This window comes from Cyprinus carpio, chromosome B25 (assembly GCF_018340385.1).
Source record: "Cyprinus carpio isolate SPL01 chromosome B25, ASM1834038v1, whole genome shotgun sequence".
Lineage (NCBI taxonomy): Eukaryota > Metazoa > Chordata > Actinopteri > Cypriniformes > Cyprinidae > Cyprinus > Cyprinus carpio.
This window is the reverse complement of record NC_056621.1, coordinates 923411-944694: the sequence shown is the minus strand read 5'-3', so window position 1 is coordinate 944694 and position 21284 is coordinate 923411. Positions and strand designations below refer to the sequence as shown.

The window sequence follows — 21284 nt, the reverse complement described above, 5'->3', positions numbered from 1 at the left end:
CTGCGTAAAAGCTTAATTCCATTATATAAAGAATCTGTATAAATTTAATAATATCAATAATTAAAATTAAATTAGTCTTAACATCACAATTATAAGTCAAAAATACAGGCTACTTACACCCCTGAAGTCGACTAACTTCTTGACAGTGTTTGTCCCAACCTTGTCCTCAAAAATTAATGTTTCATCATCTGAAAGTTTTGCCAGTTTTCGCACTTCATCATATGGCCATTTCTTCTCACACAGTGGACATCTGAATTCTGTCTTTCCCTGAAATGAAATACCAAAGATCATAATTGGTTGTCATACCATTGATATGCTATTAGAATTATGGCCATGCACAAAACACAAGTGCAATTTGCTCACATCATTCATCTGAGCTCTGCAGCAGTCTGTCAGTGTCTGTGGATCTGTGACGTGACCGCAGGATAACACAGCTCTTAAAACATCCGGCTCATTATCATATTCATCTGAAAAGTTTACAAAGTTTTGTAACTTTCATACAAACTTTGTTATATAAATTTAACTATGGTTATGTTAAAACAAACGATGGCATCTGCTAGTAAAAAAAAACTGCTGCATTTGTATAACAAAAATAAGCAATCTGTTCTCACTCCCAAAGCGTCCAATAACCTACTGCCACATGTCTGAAGAAATGAGACGGTGTGAATATAAATATAGATTTAAATTCAAAGAGACCGGAATAATCTTGCCATGATCTGATGTTTTATTCGGACTCAGAAGGCGAGATGAACATCATGGAGCGCTAAACACTCCTGCAGTGTGTGTTTCATTCATACTCGAAGCTGGAGCGCGCTCTCACGCAGAAAGTCGAACCAGGAAATTCCTAATATGGGCAACAGTGTCCAGCTATCGCTGTTGTTTTCACAGAAAAACAGAAACTTTTGGAAACACGAAGACATTAAACATACGATTGCTACTATATGGTTTATTTGTGCTTTTTCAAGTAATCTCCAGATAATAAATAAAGTAAGAACAATGCAATGCTACAGTATAGAAACTATTATGCCTTATTATGTGCTTTAAATAAATAAATAAATAAATAAATGTTTGTAGAATATACAAAAAATCATTATAATTGGTTACTGTCCAGCAGTGATCTAATTTCTAAGCTGATTAAAAGCTAGAAATTACAGAAAAATAAAATAAAATTGCCTTTACACTACTAGTCAAAAGTTTTTGAACAGTAAGATTTATTTGACCCAAAGTACAGCAAAACAGTATAATTTTGAAATATTTTTACTACGCTAATTAAAATAACTGTTTTCTATTTGTATATATTTTCAAATGTACTTTGTTTTCAAAGCTGTATTTTCAGCATCATTACTCCAATCTTCAGTGTCACATCTAATATGATGATTTGCTGCTCAAGAAACATTTCTGATTATTGTCAATGTTGAAAACAGATTAATGTTTTTTTTTCAGGTTTCTTTGATGAAAAGAAAGTTCAGAGGAACAGCATTTATCTGAAATAGAAATCTTTTGTTACATTATATTTGTCTTTATCATCACTTTTGATCAATTTAAAGCATCCTTGCTAAATAAAAGTATTAATTTATATAATTTATTTTCCAAAAAATAAAAATTACACTGACTCTAAGCTTTTGAATGGTATAGTGTATAATGTTGCAATAGCTTTTCATTTTACATAAATCCTGATCTTTGGATCCTTTTATTCATCAAAGAATCCTAAAAAAAAAATTCTCAACTGTGTTCAGCAAGTGTGTTGGAACTGAACTCTGCAGAACATGGTTTTCCAGGTTCAGGACTGGGTTTTAAATCTATAAATTAATTTGTACAGTTGGGTGTCTACAGAGGTGTACGTCAGTACCATGGAAAATGTAATCCGTACAAACAAAATCTTCAGATCTGCATTTAGGGCACTGCCTTGAGGTCTCGATCCATTGGTCTATATATAAAAAGTCAACATTAACTGCAGCTTGTGCCAAATAAAAATGATTATGTTTTGGAAAACAGCGAGTCAAATGTAGAAAACGGGCCACACACTTGCACTGAATACCCATGTTACATTTTTAGCACATATCATTTCATATTTCTACATTTAATTTTTAACATTAAAAACATTAATCTCTAAACATAATTTATGCAATTACAATTTGCTGTGTAAATCCACATGTCATGTCTAAACAGCCTGTGTCAATCCAAAAATTGATTTTATTGATACCGACTTCCTTTCATTTGGTCATAATAGCCATACACCGTGTCTTTGCATTCTGATCGAATCTGTCGACTAAATTTAAGAATCTGACATAAGAGGACAGATAGCTATGACAATGAATTTAAAAATACAGTTTTCTCTTTCTCTTGCTTTTGATCTCCTCTCAACCAAGTGAGCACATCCTGCATTAGCCTATGTTGTACTATAATGACGATGTAATATTAGCCTACCGCTATACTTTGACTAAAGGCATGTTGCATATTACTTGTTCTAGGAACCTCAGAGCATATTTAAATTTTTGTGTAATTTGTGCTACTCCATCATGATGTTTGTAGCGTAGGCTAAGTAGGGGCCAAAGATAAACTCAAGCCCCCAGCCCCCTAAATCCTGTATGTGCATACAGGCCTTAAATAACAAATAGACATTATTAAAAATATATTATTCATAAGAATTTAAGTTAATAAAAACATCTAAAACAAATAATAAATGTAGGCTATTATTTAAATTTGTATGATGACAACTGTCAGTGTGTGAACATGTTTACATTTAGGCTATTTCAATAGATTTTTTTCAGTCAGTGAAGCCAAATAATTGGGTGACAAATAGCATGCATATATAGACTATTAATTTTACAGGCAAAAAAATACAGTGTTGGGAAAACTCTTATTTCGAAAATAATGACCCCACAGGACCCAATCGAATCGGAATATCAAGTGGTTTTTCTGATTTCCGTGCAAGAACATCAAGTCATAATTTAGTTTTTTCGTTTTTCTAAAAAAAAAAAAAAAAAAAAAAAAAAACGAACGTTTTCTCGTTTTTTCGTTTTCTTATGTGAAAGCAAAAACAAATGAACGAATGATACCTGGACCGAAAAGATAAACGTTAAAGGAAGGTGGGGACATCTTACCCCTCCTTACGTTACAGACTTAGCGTCTTTATTGAGAACAACAGGAAGACAAAACTACTGCAAGTTCCGCAAACTTACCGAGATCGCTTGGTTTTGACACCAAATTGATACCTTTGTCGAATGAAGTGAATTTCTTCGCGTCTTCAGACATTTGAAACAACGTCAGCTTGTTTAAGACTTCCCTGTTGTCTTTCACTTTCTGCAGAGACTTTTCCAGCAAGTGCAGTGTTTTCCTCGTCAGTGTTCCGCGCGCAGTCTGAGAGGAGGAGCTGAAGAGAGCCTGACACTTTCTGCGTGGAGAAACGGATCGTATGCAGATTCAATACATGTGTCAGATTAACTGATAAATAAAAGTAATTTATAATAGAATATTACATTATAATTCAAGTTTTCTTTATTGTTCAAACTTGTAGTTTTCACTATTGCTAATGCACATTTCTTGTGCAACGGACAAATTGCACATATAGAATATGGATAATATTTCGCCTGGTTCTATTTAACATTACGACGATAAATTCATGGTTATTTATATTATAACTTATGGTTATTTATATTAGGCTATAACTTTATGGTTTAGTTATTCAGCTGTCATAGTAAAACAGTCTATCTGTTTTCTTTCCATTTATTATACAATTAACAACAACAAATTTTCTATTCTATCTGTTTTCTTTTTATTTATTACATTATTTAAAAGCCCTTGCTACGTGTACTGCGTTTAAGCTAACTGAGACTTGTTATAGCACTTATATATCATTGCTCTTTTGTTGTTTGTTATTGCTTCCATTGTCCTCATTTGTGAGTCACTTTGGATAAAAGCGTCTGCTAAATGACTGAATGTGAATGCAAATGTACATTTAGGTATAAATAACACATTTTAAACATCGGGTCATTCCTATTTGAATTTCTGCATGAGTCAAGCATGGAACCCACATGACACATGGACTCATTGGCCTGTTTTCTCTTAAAAACAATCTTGGATTTCATGACATGAAATTTCATACATATGTTTGTCTCTACACTAATCGTTCCTTCACCCAACCATTGTTCTTAATTACTCATTTATTTTTATGCATTGCTTTTCATCTTATATTTGAATAGATTTATGACTGAATACATGAATGAATAAACAGCTAATAAGGGATATTAAAGAAATACATAATAATACAGAAACGATAATAATAACTGAGTGTTTGATAATAAAGTCTCCACGCGTACACAGTGTAGGCATGGTAACATGATGTGATTATTTTAGTTGAAATTCTGCAGTTCTCCAGCAGGTGACATCATGAGTCACTCTATGACGAACTTCATTTTCTTCAGCGCACTGGCGATTAAAGACATAATTATGAAGAAAAAGGCTGACTGTTTTACCCAAAGGACCAGCGTGGCAATGGAAAATCTTGAAATACGCAGGAAATAATATATGTAATCTATTTCAATTTATTTGCAAATACATAAACATACCACAGAATTTTAGAATAAATAAAAATGATTTAAAATGAAAGCCGTTCTCCCAGTGCAGTTACTGCTGTGATTCAGACTCTATTTGCCTTGGAGCCAGTTTGCATGGCTGATCTTCATCATAGTCATGGCCAGGATTTAAACAAATAAAGCAAAACTCAAAGTCACATTCAGGGCATTCCATGTTATTACATCCATCATTAGTGTGTTCAATCAGCACACCACAAGATGTGCATGCACGGATATTTGGACACTGCACCTTATTTTCAAAGTATGTTAAGGAGATCATTGGACAGTCTTTCAGCAGTTTCTTGTCAATGGTACATCCCACATTACCACATCGCTCAGCACGATTTTGAGACCCTTTCCACTCTCTTAAACAATTCCAGCAAAATTCATATGAATTTCCAGTCTTTTCTGTGCAAACTGGGCACTCCACGCAGAGATTGGAAACATCCAACCTTTCAACAAAGGTGCTACAACCAGGACACTGAATATGTAAAGAGAAAAGACAGAGGTGCAAGGTCAGACTCATCAACTCCCTTATTAATGTTTTACTACTTCTGCAAGGCAAAAATGTACTTACAACCCTGAAGTCAAATAAATTCTTAACAGTGTTGGTCCCGAGCTTTTCCTCAAAACTCAGCTGCTCTTCAAGTGTAAGTTTTGCCAGTTTTCTCACTTCATCATATGGCCATGTTTCCTCACACACTGGGCATTTGAATTCAGTCTGTCCCTGAAATTCAACACCAGAGATCATAATTAGACATTAGAATTCAATTATATTGAACTGACTTAGAAAATAGTTGAATCATGTTGAATCTTAAAAAATAAAGTCGAAATTGGTTAAACTAATTTGGGTTAATTAGGTTAAAGTACAATGATACAGAAACTAGTGAAATGTGCACAGATTCACTCACATAGTCCAGCTGCGTTTTACAACAATCTGTCAGTGAATTTGGATCTGTGATGTGACCACAGGATAACACTGCCCTTAAAACATCTGGATCATCATCAAATACATCTGAAAGGGACAAGGTTTTTTTAAATTCCACTAGAATGTGCTGTATTTATTATGTTGGAGTATAAACAATACAGGCTAGAGAATGCTATTTTATATTTTAGTTTAACTTTTTATTGAAGAATATAATTATTTCTTTTCAGTCCACAGAAGCCAGTTAGATGAATGTGCCTGGTTAAAGCAGACATTATTATTAAAAACATAAAACTGTAACTACAACTGTCGTCGTAATAAATAAATAACGCAGTCTCTATTTAATTAACGTTTGTATTTATTCATTTAGAACTCGTCTACCAACTCAATAATTTATTTAAATTACGTAATTTCGTTCTCGTTCGTCTATTTCTATTGTCAAGTTTTTATTCAAAATAGAGCTTTTTCACACCGCACGTCGTTTCAAAGCAGCTTTTACCCAAACAGAGTCAAAGTGACCTACAGAATAAGGCCTGTGCTTTAAAATGTGAGGGCATTTTTTTTTTCAGTTTACGATCAAATATATGCTAGACAGCATAAGCTTCACATCAGTTTCATATGAGAAACAAGAAAATAATAAAATCAGTGTTGCGATTTCATCAAATAACAAACTCAAATTATGTTGTAAAGCATGCAGCTCTAAAAAGACAACAGTCATTATTCAGCTCAAGTCAGTGCCGTCGATCAAAACAATATAGTAGCCTAGACTATTTCTGAGTGTTAGTGTCGTTCAGTGGCAAATATATATATATATATATATATATATATATATATATATATATATATATATATATATATATATATATATCAAACTGTTTCTATATATAATTACAAATAATAACGCATAATATGTTTAGCATTCGCTTGTTTGGTTAATTGTCGGTTATTTATTAAATAAGTTAATAAGCACGCGCACTTACCGAAATCGTTTGGTTTTGACACCAGTTTAATACCTTTGTCGCGTGGAGTGAATTTCTTCATGGTTTCAGACATGTCTAACAGCGTCTGTTCTTAAACTTCAGTGTTGTTAAAGTCCACTCCCAGTGCTCGGTTTTTCCTCACTCAGTTACGTGTTAAAGGTCACGTGTCACCAAACAGGAACGAAACTAAATGCTACATGTAAGATTGAAGTGTTCAAATTTTATTTGACATAGCTATATTGAATCGAAACTACTTTGTCAGCATTAAACATGTTGCTGAACACCGCGCAAGCGTCAGTACGGGAGGCAGAAATTTGTTAGGCAAAAATGTTGGGCAATCCCAATCTGGCAGATAGTCAAAACACCGGCAGCCAGGTGCAGTCAAAGTCGAACACACCCTTCAACTCTAACTCATACAGATCAGTTGTTTTAATCATGGATGTGACTTAATATGTTAGTTTCCAGTCCAAACATTAAAAATGTCTTCTTGAATATATGTGGTGTATTTGAATTCAACAATTTGAATTTCAACTTTAATGAAACCTCTTTGTTTGTTTGTTTGTTTGTTTTTTAAATCAGACGTCTCAAGATTATATATATAAAAAAAACCTTTAGCTTTCAGTTTTGTTCAAGTTCTAGACAGTTCATTATACTCTTTAAAACAAGTCTTAAACGTCTTTAAAACAAGTTTAACTTGCTTCCCCACCATTAATCGTATCAGTATCTAGCTTGTTAAATCCATTTCTGAACTTATGCAAACATAAAAAGTGTTCATGTATGAAATATCTTTATAATGTTTATTGTTATAGGTTTATAGTTAATCAGTAGAAAGTGTAACTGTACATACAGTTAACCTTTGTAGTTGGCACTTTAGTTCAAAAGTTCCCTCCATTCACGTCATTTGTTTTAGTCAAATTTAAGAACTTTTTTTTGTTTTTGTTTTTTGTAAATGATCACATACTCTACTTGTCCAGGCTGATTTATACAGACACAACTAATACTAAAAAAATATCAATATATTCTCTTAATCTATTGATAATATTGATCTTTGTGCTTTTCATTTCCCTCCAAAAAAATGATGTCATTACCTGGAAAATGCTTATTTATAAGGACTAACCAGTTTTAATGTACAGCGTGTCTGTCATTCGACTTGGGCTTTAATCACCTCATGAAGTCTTCTTCCAGCAGCAACCTCAGCTTTCTTAAATGAGGTTTCCATCAAGGGCTTTACCCTGCTTAGCTTTATGGAACTTGAGCTACAGAAATATGTTGTGTTTAGCAACTGTGTTTTGCTTTACTGATTTTTCTGTTACACTTACTTTAAACCACTTTTCACTTGATGACATGCTTCTGTTAAATAACATAAGAGATAAGTTTTTTTTAGTGAAGATACAAAGGGCAGTTTTATGATTAAAATTGATTTAAGTGATGTATTATGGGTCTATCAAACATCTAGCATAAAGAATAGTACAGTGACTTGTAATTCTAATTCCATATTTGATCTACCAAAGGAAACTGTTTAATAATGTCGCTTCTCTTTATTTTATATTTATTTACTTTTTTTGCCCCCCCAAAATGAACAGAAACTGTGATCAGCACACAGTTATCTTAACAGAGCTGAAATAACCATAATTGGACATTATGGCTTGATAAGAGCCCCATGAGGAAGTAACATTTTATTGAAATATTTCTATAGTTAAGATGACAGTCACCAATTTCCTTGTCCCACTTTTATTTGTTGAAAGAAAATATATCATACATATATTATACATATGCATATACAAGGCAAAATATATATTATTCTAACATTTTAGTTCCCCGTCCAAAAATTTATTTCTTTTTTTTTTTTTTTTTTTTTTTGAACATTTGTGGTGTACTTGAATTTAACATATACTTTAATGAAACAGGTTGTTTTATTATAATCTTGAGACATTTGTGACACTGAATTTTTACCCCCTATTCTCAGTAAAACAATGATTTAGTAATATACATAAGTTAATATTCACTGCAAAATTTGTATAGACTATACAAGCATCTTCAAATGATTTATTTAAAATTTCTACATTATGGGTAAAAAGATAAGATCATAAACCCAACATTCTCAAACTGTGTTGAGACCTGAGAGAAACTCCTCCCTGGGGTATTTTCTGGTCTTGAGAATCCATTCTTTTTGGGAGCCATTCTTGACAGGACCATTTGAAGAGAGAGACAGGACACAGGCCTGAGACCGTTGTGTAAATTTGCATAAAGTGCTGCTGTGTGTTCCACAGGAATATTGCTCCAACTACAGTACATCTTCACAGGACTCTAAAAGAGATATAATAATAAAGACAATAACAATAAATATGCCATCTATACTTTAACTTTTTTTTTCATTCATCAGATGTTTTTTTTTATTTTATTTTTATCCAAAATGACTTACAAATGTAGAACATCACAAGATATTTGATGTTAAGAATTTAGACAGACTGATGACAAGGATCACATGTTCTGACAAGTGTTTACAATTGTCTTCTATTTAGAGCTGTATTACTATTTAGAATTATTATTATTATTATTATATTACCTACATTGTTTACATTTTGTGAAGAAAAGAGTATAAAGAGTCATACTGTACCTCGACCACCTGGCACCTGGAGCACGATTATCAGGACAGACAGATGTTCAATGTTGCACGATTCAAATGTTTGACTGTCTTCAAGCTCACTTTGACCAAAAATCACCCTCAGTCTGTCTGGATCTGACAAGAAAATTAAACGGAAAATCAAAGCGAATACATTATTACAATGTTTTTGTTTTTTTTAGCTATTCCAGTGTCAATATTGAGACGAATGTAAACAAATTTAAACCTACCGTTTACTGAAGGAAAGAAACTTAATGCCCTTTCCTTCAGCCCTCCAATGGTGAACTGCTCAAATTCTTCACTTGATGACGCCACGGATAATACTTTAATTTCATTTTTATTAACCCTGACGCGGACCTGAAAGGCCATTCTGGTGCTGTTCGAGGAAGACTTTCTGACTGAAACGCTGAGTGATCAAACAAGAAAATATAAACACTAATGAACTACTTTCTCTTTCACTTCTAATACTGGCAAGGGCGTTGACTTTAGTGTCCTCTTGAAAAAATACAAATAAAAACATGCTGACGGAAACCATGGAAATACATTTTACACGTTTTTTAAAAAATAATCTTAAACACAACATTGGTCGATAGCGGGTTAATTGGGCAGTCCGTTTGCCGCGGGACACACTATGTTTTTACCATTATCTGAGCTATTTGTTTGTAAGAAGAATGCTCAGGGTTTCCTTTATATATATATATGTGTGTGTGTGTGTGTATAGCCTATACAAATTACTAAATGGCATTATCGCATTTCAAAGATGCGTAAAGGCTGAATTCCCAAACAGTCACGAATTCGAAATACAAAATTAAATTGGGAAGTGCCTAACTTTAAATGAATCATTTAACTTAATATACCAGTCGTTTAAGCAAATGTGCTCTAGAACTTTTGACCGAAGTAAAGTCTATCACAAAAGCCTATCACATTTCCCCCATTGTACCAATTAACTGTTTCAACCGTTGTCAATTTGGATTTACTGTTTTAATTTCACTTAAATTATATATACTATGTATTTGAGGATAGTAAGACATGACGGAATACTCTATCAAATAAAAAGCAAACAAATGAAATGAAAAATTAATATAAAACCGATTTTGGTTGTAATTCTGTGGTTGTCCAGCAGGTAACATCATGAGTCACTTTATAATGCACTTCAGTTACTCCAGAACACTGGCGATTATGGACAAGCATGTGACAATACTGTGTGATATTTTACACTTTTATTTGCTAAATTATTAAAATACACAAAAACAATGTATGATATGTAATCAATAATTGGTTTCTAAAATGAATTAATTAATTTCAGTGATGTGAAGTCCAAGTATTAGTAACCCATACTCAGAATTTGTCCTCTGCATTTAATCCATCCAAATTAGTGGACACACACACACACACACACACACACACACACACACACTGAAGGAAAACACTTGCACAAAAACATAACTAGTCATAAACAATTTCTGCATTTCCCCTACTCTCTAGTTTATAATTTACATTTAACATTGTATATGACGTGTTATGTTTTTTTCTACTATTATTTAAGAGAAATCTGTGTAAGTCTTATGGCAGTCACCATGGTAGTTGATATCAACGTTGCTGGACATGTTCTTAAAGTACAGAATTTGTTTGCCTCTGTGCAACACCAGCTGAGCATGAAATGAAATGTGTTGATGTTTGTAAGCACTCGCGGGCAGATTTTAAACAAGCAAAGCAAAACTGCTTCTTACATTCACGACATGACATTATTTTACATCCTGTATTATGTTCTATTAACACACCACAAAATGGACATGCACGAATCGCTGGACACTGGACACGAACATTTGTCCCCTTATATACAACTGATGATAAAGTGATCATTGGACAGTCACTCAGCAGTTCCTGATCAGCGCTTCTACATCCCACATTTCCACACTGATCAGCACGAGGTCGAGGACCTTTCCACACTCTCTCACACTTCCAGCAGAACTCAAAGATGCGTCCAGTTTTTGCTGTGCACACTGAGCACTCCACACACAGATTAGATTCATCCGACCTTTCGATGAAGGTGCCGCAACCAGGACACTGGATATGAAAAGATTAAATACAGAAATGCACAGTGTTAGAAAATCTTGCACATGATTCATCTCTAAAATTAACTCCCTTCCTAAGACATGTTATTTCTGCAACACTTTTCATCTGTCCACTAACAGCAACATTGAGAGTCCAAAAAAACAAAAACAAACAAACAAAAAAGCTTAAATCATATAATCACAAGATCAAATCAAGAAATGTACATACATCCCTGAAGTCGACTATCTTCTTAGCAGTGTTGGTCCCAAGCTTTTCTTCAAAACTCAGCTGCTCATCAATTGTAAGTTTTGCCAGTTTTCTCACTTCATCATATGGCCATTTTCTCTTGCACAGCGGACATCTGAATTCAGTCTGTCCCTGCAATTCAACACCAGAGCTTATGGTTAATCTTCATAACCTTAATATAATAGTCATAATAACACTGATATTATAATTACTTTGAAGTATTAGAATACATAGAAATGTTCACAGACGGACTCACATCATTCAGCTGAGCTCTGCAACAGTCAGTCAGTGTTTCTGGATCTATGACATGACCGCAAGACAGCTGAGCCCTTAAAACACCCGGGTCATCATCATATTCATCTGGAATAATTAGAAAAGGGTAAATTCCACCTACATATGCCATATTCATCACAATGTCCTAGTCATATATTCAAATGATTAGGTTGAGAAAACTTTTCTGAAATGCATAATGTAAAAGCATGTTACTATTCTTTAGTTTTAACATTTCACTTTCACGTTTTATTAAGACCTATTTACATTAAAGCATCACATAGGATGCAAAACAGCGGTCTAACATGTCAAAACTTAAGAGCCCAGTCTCATGAAAATGCATATAAATAGTACGCCAACTAAAAACGAAAACTCATGGTATTGACACGCAAAAATGGTCTTTGGCGTGCATATGATAGACGCAGTTTTCGCGTGCATATGACATGCATCTACCCATTGCGTAGCATAGGCCTATATACACGCCAAAGTCAATTTTTGTGTATCAATACCATGAGTTTTCGTTTTTATTTGGCGTACTATTTATATGCACTTTCATGAGATCGGGTTGACCGTAACTACTAAACTGGCGCAGTTGGAAAGACGGAAGTTGGAAGAAAATTTATCTCATCTTATTTGTTATGACTAAATAAGCCTTCAATAAAAATATTGACTGCAGTTAGTGTTACTATAGTAAATGCACGGTGGTAATTCGTAACGTCATTCGGATCATTTCATATCGACGTTAGGTTTAGCGCTTTTCACATATCTACATGGAGTCATCCAGCCCTCCACAATAAAACCTGGTGTTTTATTAATACGAGGAAGTCTGTGAACTAGAAGACTTGCGCACAAAATGCATATCTTAATAAAAAAAAAAATATATATATATATATAAAACTTACCGAGATCGTTTGGTCTTGACACTAACTTGATGCCTTTGTCGAATGGAGTAAATTTTTTCATGTCTTTAGACATTTTAAATAAAGTCGATTTCGTAGTAGCTATTGTGTGTCTGCGTCGACTCTCTACAGACGGTTTCTCTTTCTATGCGCCAGATCACGTGACGCGCAAACACCCACAGTCAGTGCGCTTCTTTACAGTCTGGCTAAAAGTCGAACACTGACACAGTGTCCCTGGGAGATCTTTGTATCACACTGCTGCATGACCACCGCGAGGATAGGAATTAATGGTCAGGGTTCAATGGTTCTTGTTCGATATTTTTAGTTGTACGGGTTTTTTTCCTTCCTTTTCTAATTAAAACAGCAAAATCTTGTTTATGCTTCTGTCGTCTGCTGAAGGTCTCCAGGCATTTGGTACGGAATTGTGCTTTATCCATTATCTTCAGTGGTGTTTATCATTTAAATTTGTTTTTGAATTATGGTGTATTAAAGTCATTGTGTTGTGTAACAACAGAAAGTGAAAAACTGCTAAAACTTTTCTCCTATGTAATAGTAGGCTATTCACCTGCTAAGTCTAATCACGCTAACGTTGCAGATCGCATAATGTCAGTCTTAACTAACATCTTTGGTTCCTGCATTTATTATTTTGATTGATTATAACAGTATTTTGTCAAATTGTGTTATATAGTCATACAGTTGTATACATCTTGTTCTAGTCTTACAAACAACCATCTAGAGTTTGACTCAGTCACAGGGTTAGGGCATCATTACAGGAGCAAAGTTCAAAACTGTTAAACTAAAGGCTTAAGGAATTCTTTCCAAAACTATTAGGCTATTGAATATGGCACAAATACATTTAATGGGATTTGATGTGCAATGTATATTATTATAATAGGGGCTCTGCAGTTATTGTTGAAAATACAGATGCACACAGAGATTGGTACTATACCGTGAATATGATTATCACATAATCCTGTATTAATTATTAAGCTCAGTATACTACATTTACTTTTATGCATCTGGCAAGCACTTTTATGGAATGTATCCAAAATACTAATTTCATCAGTTCATGAAAGTTCATAAAGCTACCAAAAATGCTGTTGTCATGTCAATGAAAATCCAAAATACATTTTCTGTTTTTAATTTTAATGGTGTCATGTAAAAGCCCCATACGTTTATTTCAAACCTGCCTTCAATTTTCTCATGATCCGTTGGAGCTTAACTAGCTAGTTCAGGTGAGTTTGATTAGGATTGGTCATGAACTCTGTGGGACAGATGACCCATTATGACATCAATGCTGTAATCATTTTACTCAATACTGTACATTTAAAAACTAATCTACTAACCTCTTCTAGTTTGCAGAGGAAACCCTAAACCCAACGACAGATTTCTCATCATATGGAAAGTATTATACAGTTTGGGTCATGGTTTACTGACCCAAAGAGTAAAATATAGGCACACAGATAAAACAATAACACGCTCATCACGGGAGAAGTTTGGACAACAGATTACATTTAATCTGAAACTTAAAGCTTGTAGTGGTGAGTTTCTTTAACACTTAATGCTCAGTATGCTGGCTCTTCAGCACTCAACTAATACAATTACTTCAGTAATGAGAACTTCTTAGTTACATTTTCATAAACTTTCTCCTTTTGCCATGTTTGTTGCTTAAAATTCAAATCAGGATAATGTTTGATTTATTCCCCACAGTATTATTTCCATTTCAGAACTCACAGCAGTCAAAGGAAAAGCAAACACATATGATGCCATCGCCACCGAAAGAGCAAAACAATCCTCTGCCTCAAACAAATGCACAAGACACTTGTTCTAAAAAACATACTAAAGATGACTTCTGTGCTGTAACTATCAGTGAAACCTCCCCACACTTGATGAGTAAGCGTTGATCTTTTATTAACACATATTATAGTCACATTACACTGTCAGATTGTAACATTAATACCTTTGGATTTTTTAAGGATACATTGGATTAGAGAATCAGGGAGCCACATGCTACTTGAACACAGTGCTGCAAATACTCTTCAGGACAGAGGAGTTCAGAGAGGCTGTGGAAAGGTAGGAGCTTGTCATTGTTCTTATGGTAATTTTAGCTGAAAAAATAAATCAGATATAACTAGTGTGTTTTACAGGAATGTGAATTACACAAGTCTGGAGAGAGAAACACTGCCAACACCAAAGAAATCCCAGCATAACAAAAAATGAGAGAGAAACACTGCCACCACTGAAGAAATCACAGCTGAACTTAAAATCAATGGTAGGTTTAGGATTTGTGTTTTTAAGTGAAATACAATTTCTTAAATTCCTAAAACAAAACAAAGCCCTAAAGTACACATTCTCATCAAATGTTTGTGTTTCACACAACTGAGTCATTCAGGCATCATGTTTTTCATCAGTTCATAAGCAGGAAGATGCTGCAAAATATCTTCAGAAGATACTTAACAAGGTCACTCCTGAAATATCTAAGGTGTGTTTAGTACCTGCATATACCTGAAAAGTTCTTCATCAAATGCACTGCACATTATCACTGTGTCTGGAGTGTGCCATATGTTTGATATTATATAGGGCTAATCTTGCATCTAGTCAATGAATAGTTTGAGCGTCTTAAAATCAGACACATGTATAGATAAAATATCTATCTATCTATCTATCTATCTATCTATCTATCTATCTTTTAGATATTCCAGGGAAGGATGGCACAAACCACCATTTGTATAAATCCAGCAAAAGAACATGAACCTCTGAAGCAAGTTAAAACCTTTTTCACTTTATCCATCTCCTTGGATTCAGAGCCTCCTGTACACATGGTAAGCATCTAAAAGTATCTGATCCCTCTGTAGTGAGATTATATTAATGTCAGATGCTGCCCTAATGTGATTAAAAGAATGTTACAGGTTCAGGGCATGTAAGCATAATATTGATCACCACATAAATGGATTTGCACTCATACATTTTGGGAAGTCTGGGTTATAGTGAGGCTCTCACAATGGAAATGAATGGAGCCAGTTGCTATTGAAACAGTGAGTAACAAGACATCTACAATATGCATGTAACTATGATTTTACTGTGGAGAAAAAAAAACTTTTACTGTGTAAAGTTATATCCAATTTAACAATTTTGTTGCAATGACAACAAACTGCTATAACCAACAAAACCTTAAAGCAACTGTAAAATGATTTTAAACATCTTAATTTATATAGCTCAAACAATACATTGTTTTTCATAGAACTAATGTGCTTTCATAAAATTTCAAGCTTCACATTTTTATTTTAAATTCTCCAGATACTGTCCTTATTCACTTCCATTATAAGGCCCCCTCACCTCAAGCTCCATTTCTGAAAACAAAGGATGAGTCTAAATTATTTACAAATAATGGGTGAAATTCTTAAACCTGAAGTATTCTTTTAAATTCATGTTTGTTAAATTTATGTTTGATATATTTTACCTTCAGGGACACCCAATAAGTTAACATGGAAACAATGTTTCAATAACCTTTATTTGCATTTCAGCAAAAGTGCTTTGATTCATATTTTGCACCAATCATCATGTGTGGGGAAGACCAAGAAGTGTACTGTAAAAGTTGTGAAATGATGATGAAGACAAAAATTGTGAGTTTTGCTTCATAAATGGTATATAAATAGGGTAACTTATTTTTAAATGTGACAAACTTAAAACTAAAATTCTATTGAACAAAATCTTGGAATAAAATTCCAGCAATACAGAATGTTTCACCATGATTGAGGTTGGTTAATTCTGTAAAAAAATATTTTATAAATATGTCATTTTGTATAATGATCATTTCTTCCAGATCTCCAGTTTGCAGGAAGTTCCTTCAGTTCTGGTTTTGCACCTGGAGAGATTTGAATTTGATTATGACACCATGTGCTATGTGAAGAATTACTCCTCAGTGCAAATTCCTCTCCAGTTATCGGTGAAGGTATGTTCAAATTGTGATAGGCTGTACTGTGAATTAATTTAATAGAAAATGGTTTTAGAAGAGGTCTGCTAAAAATTAAAACTTATTTAATAACCCGTATGACTGACTGACTGTCTTCAGCATAAAAAGTGATATTTTGAAGAAACTTCATGTGCCAAACAAAATCTATCTATCTGAGGGTTGTCCCCAAATACGATTAAAAACCAGCTGTGTATTGTAAATAACAACGTTTTATACTTTAAATAACTTTGTAATTAGTAAAACAATGAAAATGGGGCAAAAATGCATTTTAAGTTTAGAAACATTTTGAGTGTCCCCCTCTCTTGCCCTACAATGCTTTGGTCCAAATGCCTGCTTTCCTCTTTTACATCACCTCAGTTGCCGAGTCCGTGGTTTTCCCAGGGACCTTTAACACTGTTGCCACGGGTTGAAGCAACCCCAATAACATGATATGAATGCAAATTTTACCCACCGGAACCCCGATGGGGCTAGTTTTGAGAATCAAGTGGGCAGGTTCTGTTGCGAAAACCCGGCACCCCTGCATCACCTACACACACACACACACACAAGTCCGTTGAGCGTGAACAAAAAAAGTAAATAGTTATGGAACACAACTGTCAAGGCTATTTTGAGCTGCTTTTCCAATATCGGGCTGAACGGTTCAGGTACGGTTTCAGTTGTATTTCCACGTGAGCCTGGTACGGCGCGGCACGATTACAAACCATTCTGAGCAACTGTGCTGGAAGAGTGCGTGTGTCTGGCTACCATAGCTGGCTAAGCAGAAGCATGCTACGTTCAATATAAAAAAAGAAAAAAAATGTCTGAGGCAGTTTGGTCTGTGGAGGAAACATTTGTGCTTACTGACATTATACCCGTCGTCACCTTCTTTTTATTTTATTTCTCGCATCAAGTGTTGTGTCCTTTTTTCTGTTATTTAACAAAGTACATATCAGATAAAAAAAGGAGTCTCTAAAACAGAAATATCTGATCATCGTCCATATCGCAGTTTATGGTACACTTCCGTTACTAAGGCAACGACTGACTCATTTGTATTAAATTCCAAAGAGCTCTGTTATCAGCACCACAGTGGAAAATGAAACCGTATCCGTGCTGACTGGCCCGGATCGGCACGGAATGGAACGGTTAAGCAAAGAGAACCATTCGGCCCAATAGTGGAAAAACTGATTTATTCATTTAAACATCGGATGAAGTGATTAATTTCTCTTTAATACAGATGATGCCAGTGTATTTTTCAATGAGTCCGCTATGTTAGCAATAATAACGTTACCTGCTTGATGGATCATAATGTCTACAATGAACATGAGCACCGTCACTGCGCGACCACAACAGCTTGCTGCACTAATAGTAGTAAGGCTTAAAGGCTGTAAATACTTGTCCTTACAAGTAAAATTTTAGCTGTATTATTTGTGTCCTCTTCAAAAATTGCTCTTGAGAAATTGTGTGTTTATTGTCCTAGAAAATGAGTAAAACACTGTGTTATTATTATATGTGTTTTCAGGAAGAGGCTGGTGTAAATCACACATATGATCTGTATGCTATAGTCAACCATTCTGGCTCTCTCAATGGAGGACACTACTATGCTGACATCAAAGATGAGAACGGCTGGTATCGATTTGATGACTCTGTAGTGTATAGACTCGAGGTGAATTTTAATCTTTAATTATGATGACGATGATGATGATGATTATTATTATTATTATTATTATTATTATTATTAGATATTTTGGCTAAACGTCAGATTTGGTTTGAAAGATTCTTGTCATTTACCAGATATTTTAAATATTATTCGAAATATTTAAATTGTATTATTGTATCTGATAATTGTTTACATTGGGAAATGTATTTGCATGATTAAATTGTGAAATGTTTTATGTTCTGCTGTATTCATAAATATGCTGTATTTGGATAAAAGAGTCTGCTAAATGAATAAATGTAAATTGTCTGTGCTCTTATTTTTCAGATGTACATACCCAGTGATGAAGCATACTTACTTTTGTACAAAAAATGTGAGTTTATATCGAAATGTTTGATATATGTTTGAAGGAAATGTTTGAAGGAAATGTGTGTTTCTAAACCCTGAGGCTGAAATCATAAGAGCATATAATCATACTTATTATCATATTATCTAACTTTTTCTTCAGTAGTAATAGTTTTCTAACATGTTTTATCATGCATCATCCTGAAACAAATTTACTAAACTTGAATTAGTTGAACATACTTGGGAAATAGTCAAGATTAGAACCCACGAAGCACCACATTTATGCTATGTTAAAGGTTTTGATAGTCCACTTTATACATTCTTATAACCATAAGTAACTTTGCAAGTACATGTCAGCTAACTCTCATTACAGTATTAATAGGGTATTAGTAGACTGTCAGGGTTAGTAGAATAAGTTGACAGGTACTTGTAAAGTGACTTATAATCAGCAGAATGTCCATCAAAATAAAATGTTAGCAGATACTAAGCAAACAGTCACTAATACTCAATACAAATGTAAACCCGAATACAAATGTAAACCTGACAGATCTAAGGCCAGAGAAACACTTTAATTTTCACATAATAACCATTGCAGCGTCAGCTGCAGAAAAACAGCATTTTTTCAACATGTTGACACATGAACCAAACTCTTACAGTTTCAGCTACAACTACAATGTTTGAAGGTCAAAGTAGATGTTGTTCACAATGAAGACCATAGACTGGCATATGTTACAAATGTGTTACAAACCTAGGTTTGATCAGGAAACAAAACTGGAATTACTGATGCGTCATTCCAATCAGTTCAGAATCACTTCTTTTGTTTGCGAGACTTCATTTATCTTTACCTTGATCTTTGCAACTTTGCAGACCTTTAACATTCACAAAAAGCTACATTGCACAGTACATGAATGGTCATATTGCAAAATGCATAAGAGGAGCACTTTAAATATGCAAAATTGTTTATTTTTGATCACACGGAAAACAAACAAACAAACAAACAAAAAACAGCTGTTTTAACAGGGGTGTGTAGACTTTTTATATTTGTTTGTTTATTTATATGGATCCCATTAGCTGAAAGTCTGTGCAATCAGCTAGTCTTCCTGGGGTCCATTCTAAAATGTTACATTACAACAACATTTCAATCATCACAGTTGATAAATATACACACATATATATATATATATATATACATACATACACAAACACACACTCATACATACAATCTGGTTTCGATTCATAACAGGACGAGACATAAATGCAATATGATTTATAATTACATTAATCAAGACATATAAGAACCTACACCAACACACAACACCTTAGACTACTTTTAAATGACATCTTATTACAAAGCTGACGAACTTCAATGGGAATGTTATTCCAGATGACAATAGCTCTATACAGGAAGGTTTTCTTCATAAAATTAGTTTTTGGATAGGGGGTCATTATATGACCATTATTTGCCTTTCTGGTGTTATGACAAGTGACATAATATTAATGATTCTGCAACTATTATTAAACTGTCCTGATTCACATAATGACAAGATTTTTTAGTTACTGCGATGCCACATCCCATTCTGTTAACAATAGTTCTGTCCAAGAAAGACTACTATCAATAACCAATCCCAACAGTTTAGCCTTTTCTACTTGTTGTATTCTTTGCCTGGCTATTTGTAACTTTAATTCCGATCCAAGCATCAATTTTTGTTTTGATCCAATAATCATACTTTTAGTTTTGGATATATTTAAGACTAATTTGTTTCCGCTGACCCACTTATACACCGAATCCAATTCTCTAGACAGAATATTGTGACGTGGGGAAGAATCACTCGACAAGTTTTGGTTTCGTGAACAACAAAGGCCCCGGAGGGTGGATTTTTATTTACAGACAGGGTGCAGGGTGGCAAGCCGGTGTGGGGTAGGCTGCTGCTCAACGGTGCTCTTCAGTCCTCAATCCAAGGGAAAGTGGGTGTCCAAACGTGCTCCAAAAGTGGTGGGCTGTCGGTCACTCGCTGCTTTCTGGAGAAAAAAAATGAGAGAGAGCGTTAGTCCAGCGTTTCATCGGCTCAAGACCAGTGTCTGTCCTGTCTGCTCAGCAGGTGCTGTTTAAGAGCCGTGTTCTAATGAGATGCAGCGGTGACCGATCAACCGGCGGTGAGGACGTGCAGGTGTGCCTCGTTGGTTGGGCGCAACCACTTTGGTGGGCGACGCTGATTCCTCCTAGGACGCTCGTCACATTCCCACCCCCCTAAGCGTCGCTCTGGTCCTGTGGACAAACGGTGAAAGTAGGGGTGAAGTTAGGGGAGGGTGGGAAATGACCCCCGACAGACCTGCATAAGCTGTCCGCATTCGCGTTGGCGGCCCCGGCCCGATGGCGCACCTCAAAGTGGAAGTCCTGGAGCACTAAGAACCAGCGAGTCACCCTTGCATTGGTGTCCTTGGAGCGGGCCATCCATTGTAGGGGCGCATGGTCGGTTACCAGGGTGAACTTGCGTCCCAGAAGGTAGTACGGCAGCTCCAGGAACTGCCCACTTGATGGCCAGGGCCTCCTTCTCCACGACGGCGTAGTTCCTCTCGGCCGGGGACAGCTTCCTGCTGATATAGATGACCGGATGCTCCTCGCCTTCCTGGACTTGGGACAGGACTGCTCCCAGTCCTGCGTCGGAGGCATCCGTCTGCAACAGGAAGGACAGGTGCGGACGTGAGCGCGGTCTTGATCTGGCCGAAGGCCTCTTCTGCCGATGGGGTCCAGCATACTTTC

At 35.0% G+C, this 21284-nt stretch overlaps 3 protein-coding genes across 5 annotated transcripts; 1 reads left to right on the top strand and 2 right to left on the bottom strand.

Annotated features, from left to right (window-relative positions):
• Nucleotides 1–3225: 3225 nt before the first annotated feature.
• LOC109089129 (E3 ubiquitin-protein ligase RNF19B-like) lies at nt 3226–6788 on the bottom strand. Of its 3 annotated transcripts, XM_042752817.1 has the most exons (5): nt 6480–6788; nt 5486–5589; nt 5152–5301; nt 4825–5055; nt 3226–3394 (listed from the first exon to the last, which is right to left on the bottom strand). In XM_042752817.1, the coding sequence occupies exons 1-5, from the start codon at nt 6550–6552 to the stop codon at nt 3248–3250; spliced, it is 705 nt and encodes a 234-aa protein (XP_042608751.1). In that variant the 5' UTR covers nt 6553–6788; the 3' UTR covers nt 3226–3247. The 3 variants fall into 3 exon arrangements, with proteins under 3 accessions (XP_042608751.1, XP_018958811.1, XP_018958810.1); XM_019103266.2 differs by lacking the exon at nt 3226–3394 and having other exon boundaries at nt 4522–5055; nt 6513–6783; XM_019103265.2 differs by lacking the exon at nt 3226–3394 and having other exon boundaries at nt 4522–5055; nt 6480–6781.
• A 3517-nt stretch (nt 6789–10305) lies between these two features.
• Nucleotides 10306–12734, bottom strand: LOC122142388 (uncharacterized protein DDB_G0292642-like). Its single transcript, XM_042752816.1, has 4 exons — nt 12576–12734; nt 11660–11763; nt 11386–11535; nt 10306–11169 (listed from the first exon to the last, which is right to left on the bottom strand). Exons 1-4 carry the CDS (start codon nt 12646–12648, stop codon nt 10714–10716), a joined length of 783 nt encoding a protein of 260 aa, XP_042608750.1. The 5' UTR covers nt 12649–12734; the 3' UTR covers nt 10306–10713.
• Nucleotides 12735–12776: 42 nt separating this feature from the next.
• LOC122142367 (ubiquitin carboxyl-terminal hydrolase 12-like) lies at nt 12777–20775 on the top strand. The gene is made up of 7 exons (XM_042752786.1): nt 12777–12986; nt 13928–14113; nt 14283–14465; nt 14549–14645; nt 16404–16524; nt 18044–18187; nt 20623–20775. The coding sequence occupies exons 1-7, from the start codon at nt 12950–12952 to the stop codon at nt 20773–20775; spliced, it is 921 nt and encodes a 306-aa protein (XP_042608720.1). The 5' UTR covers nt 12777–12949.
• Nucleotides 20776–21284: the final 509 nt, after the last annotated feature.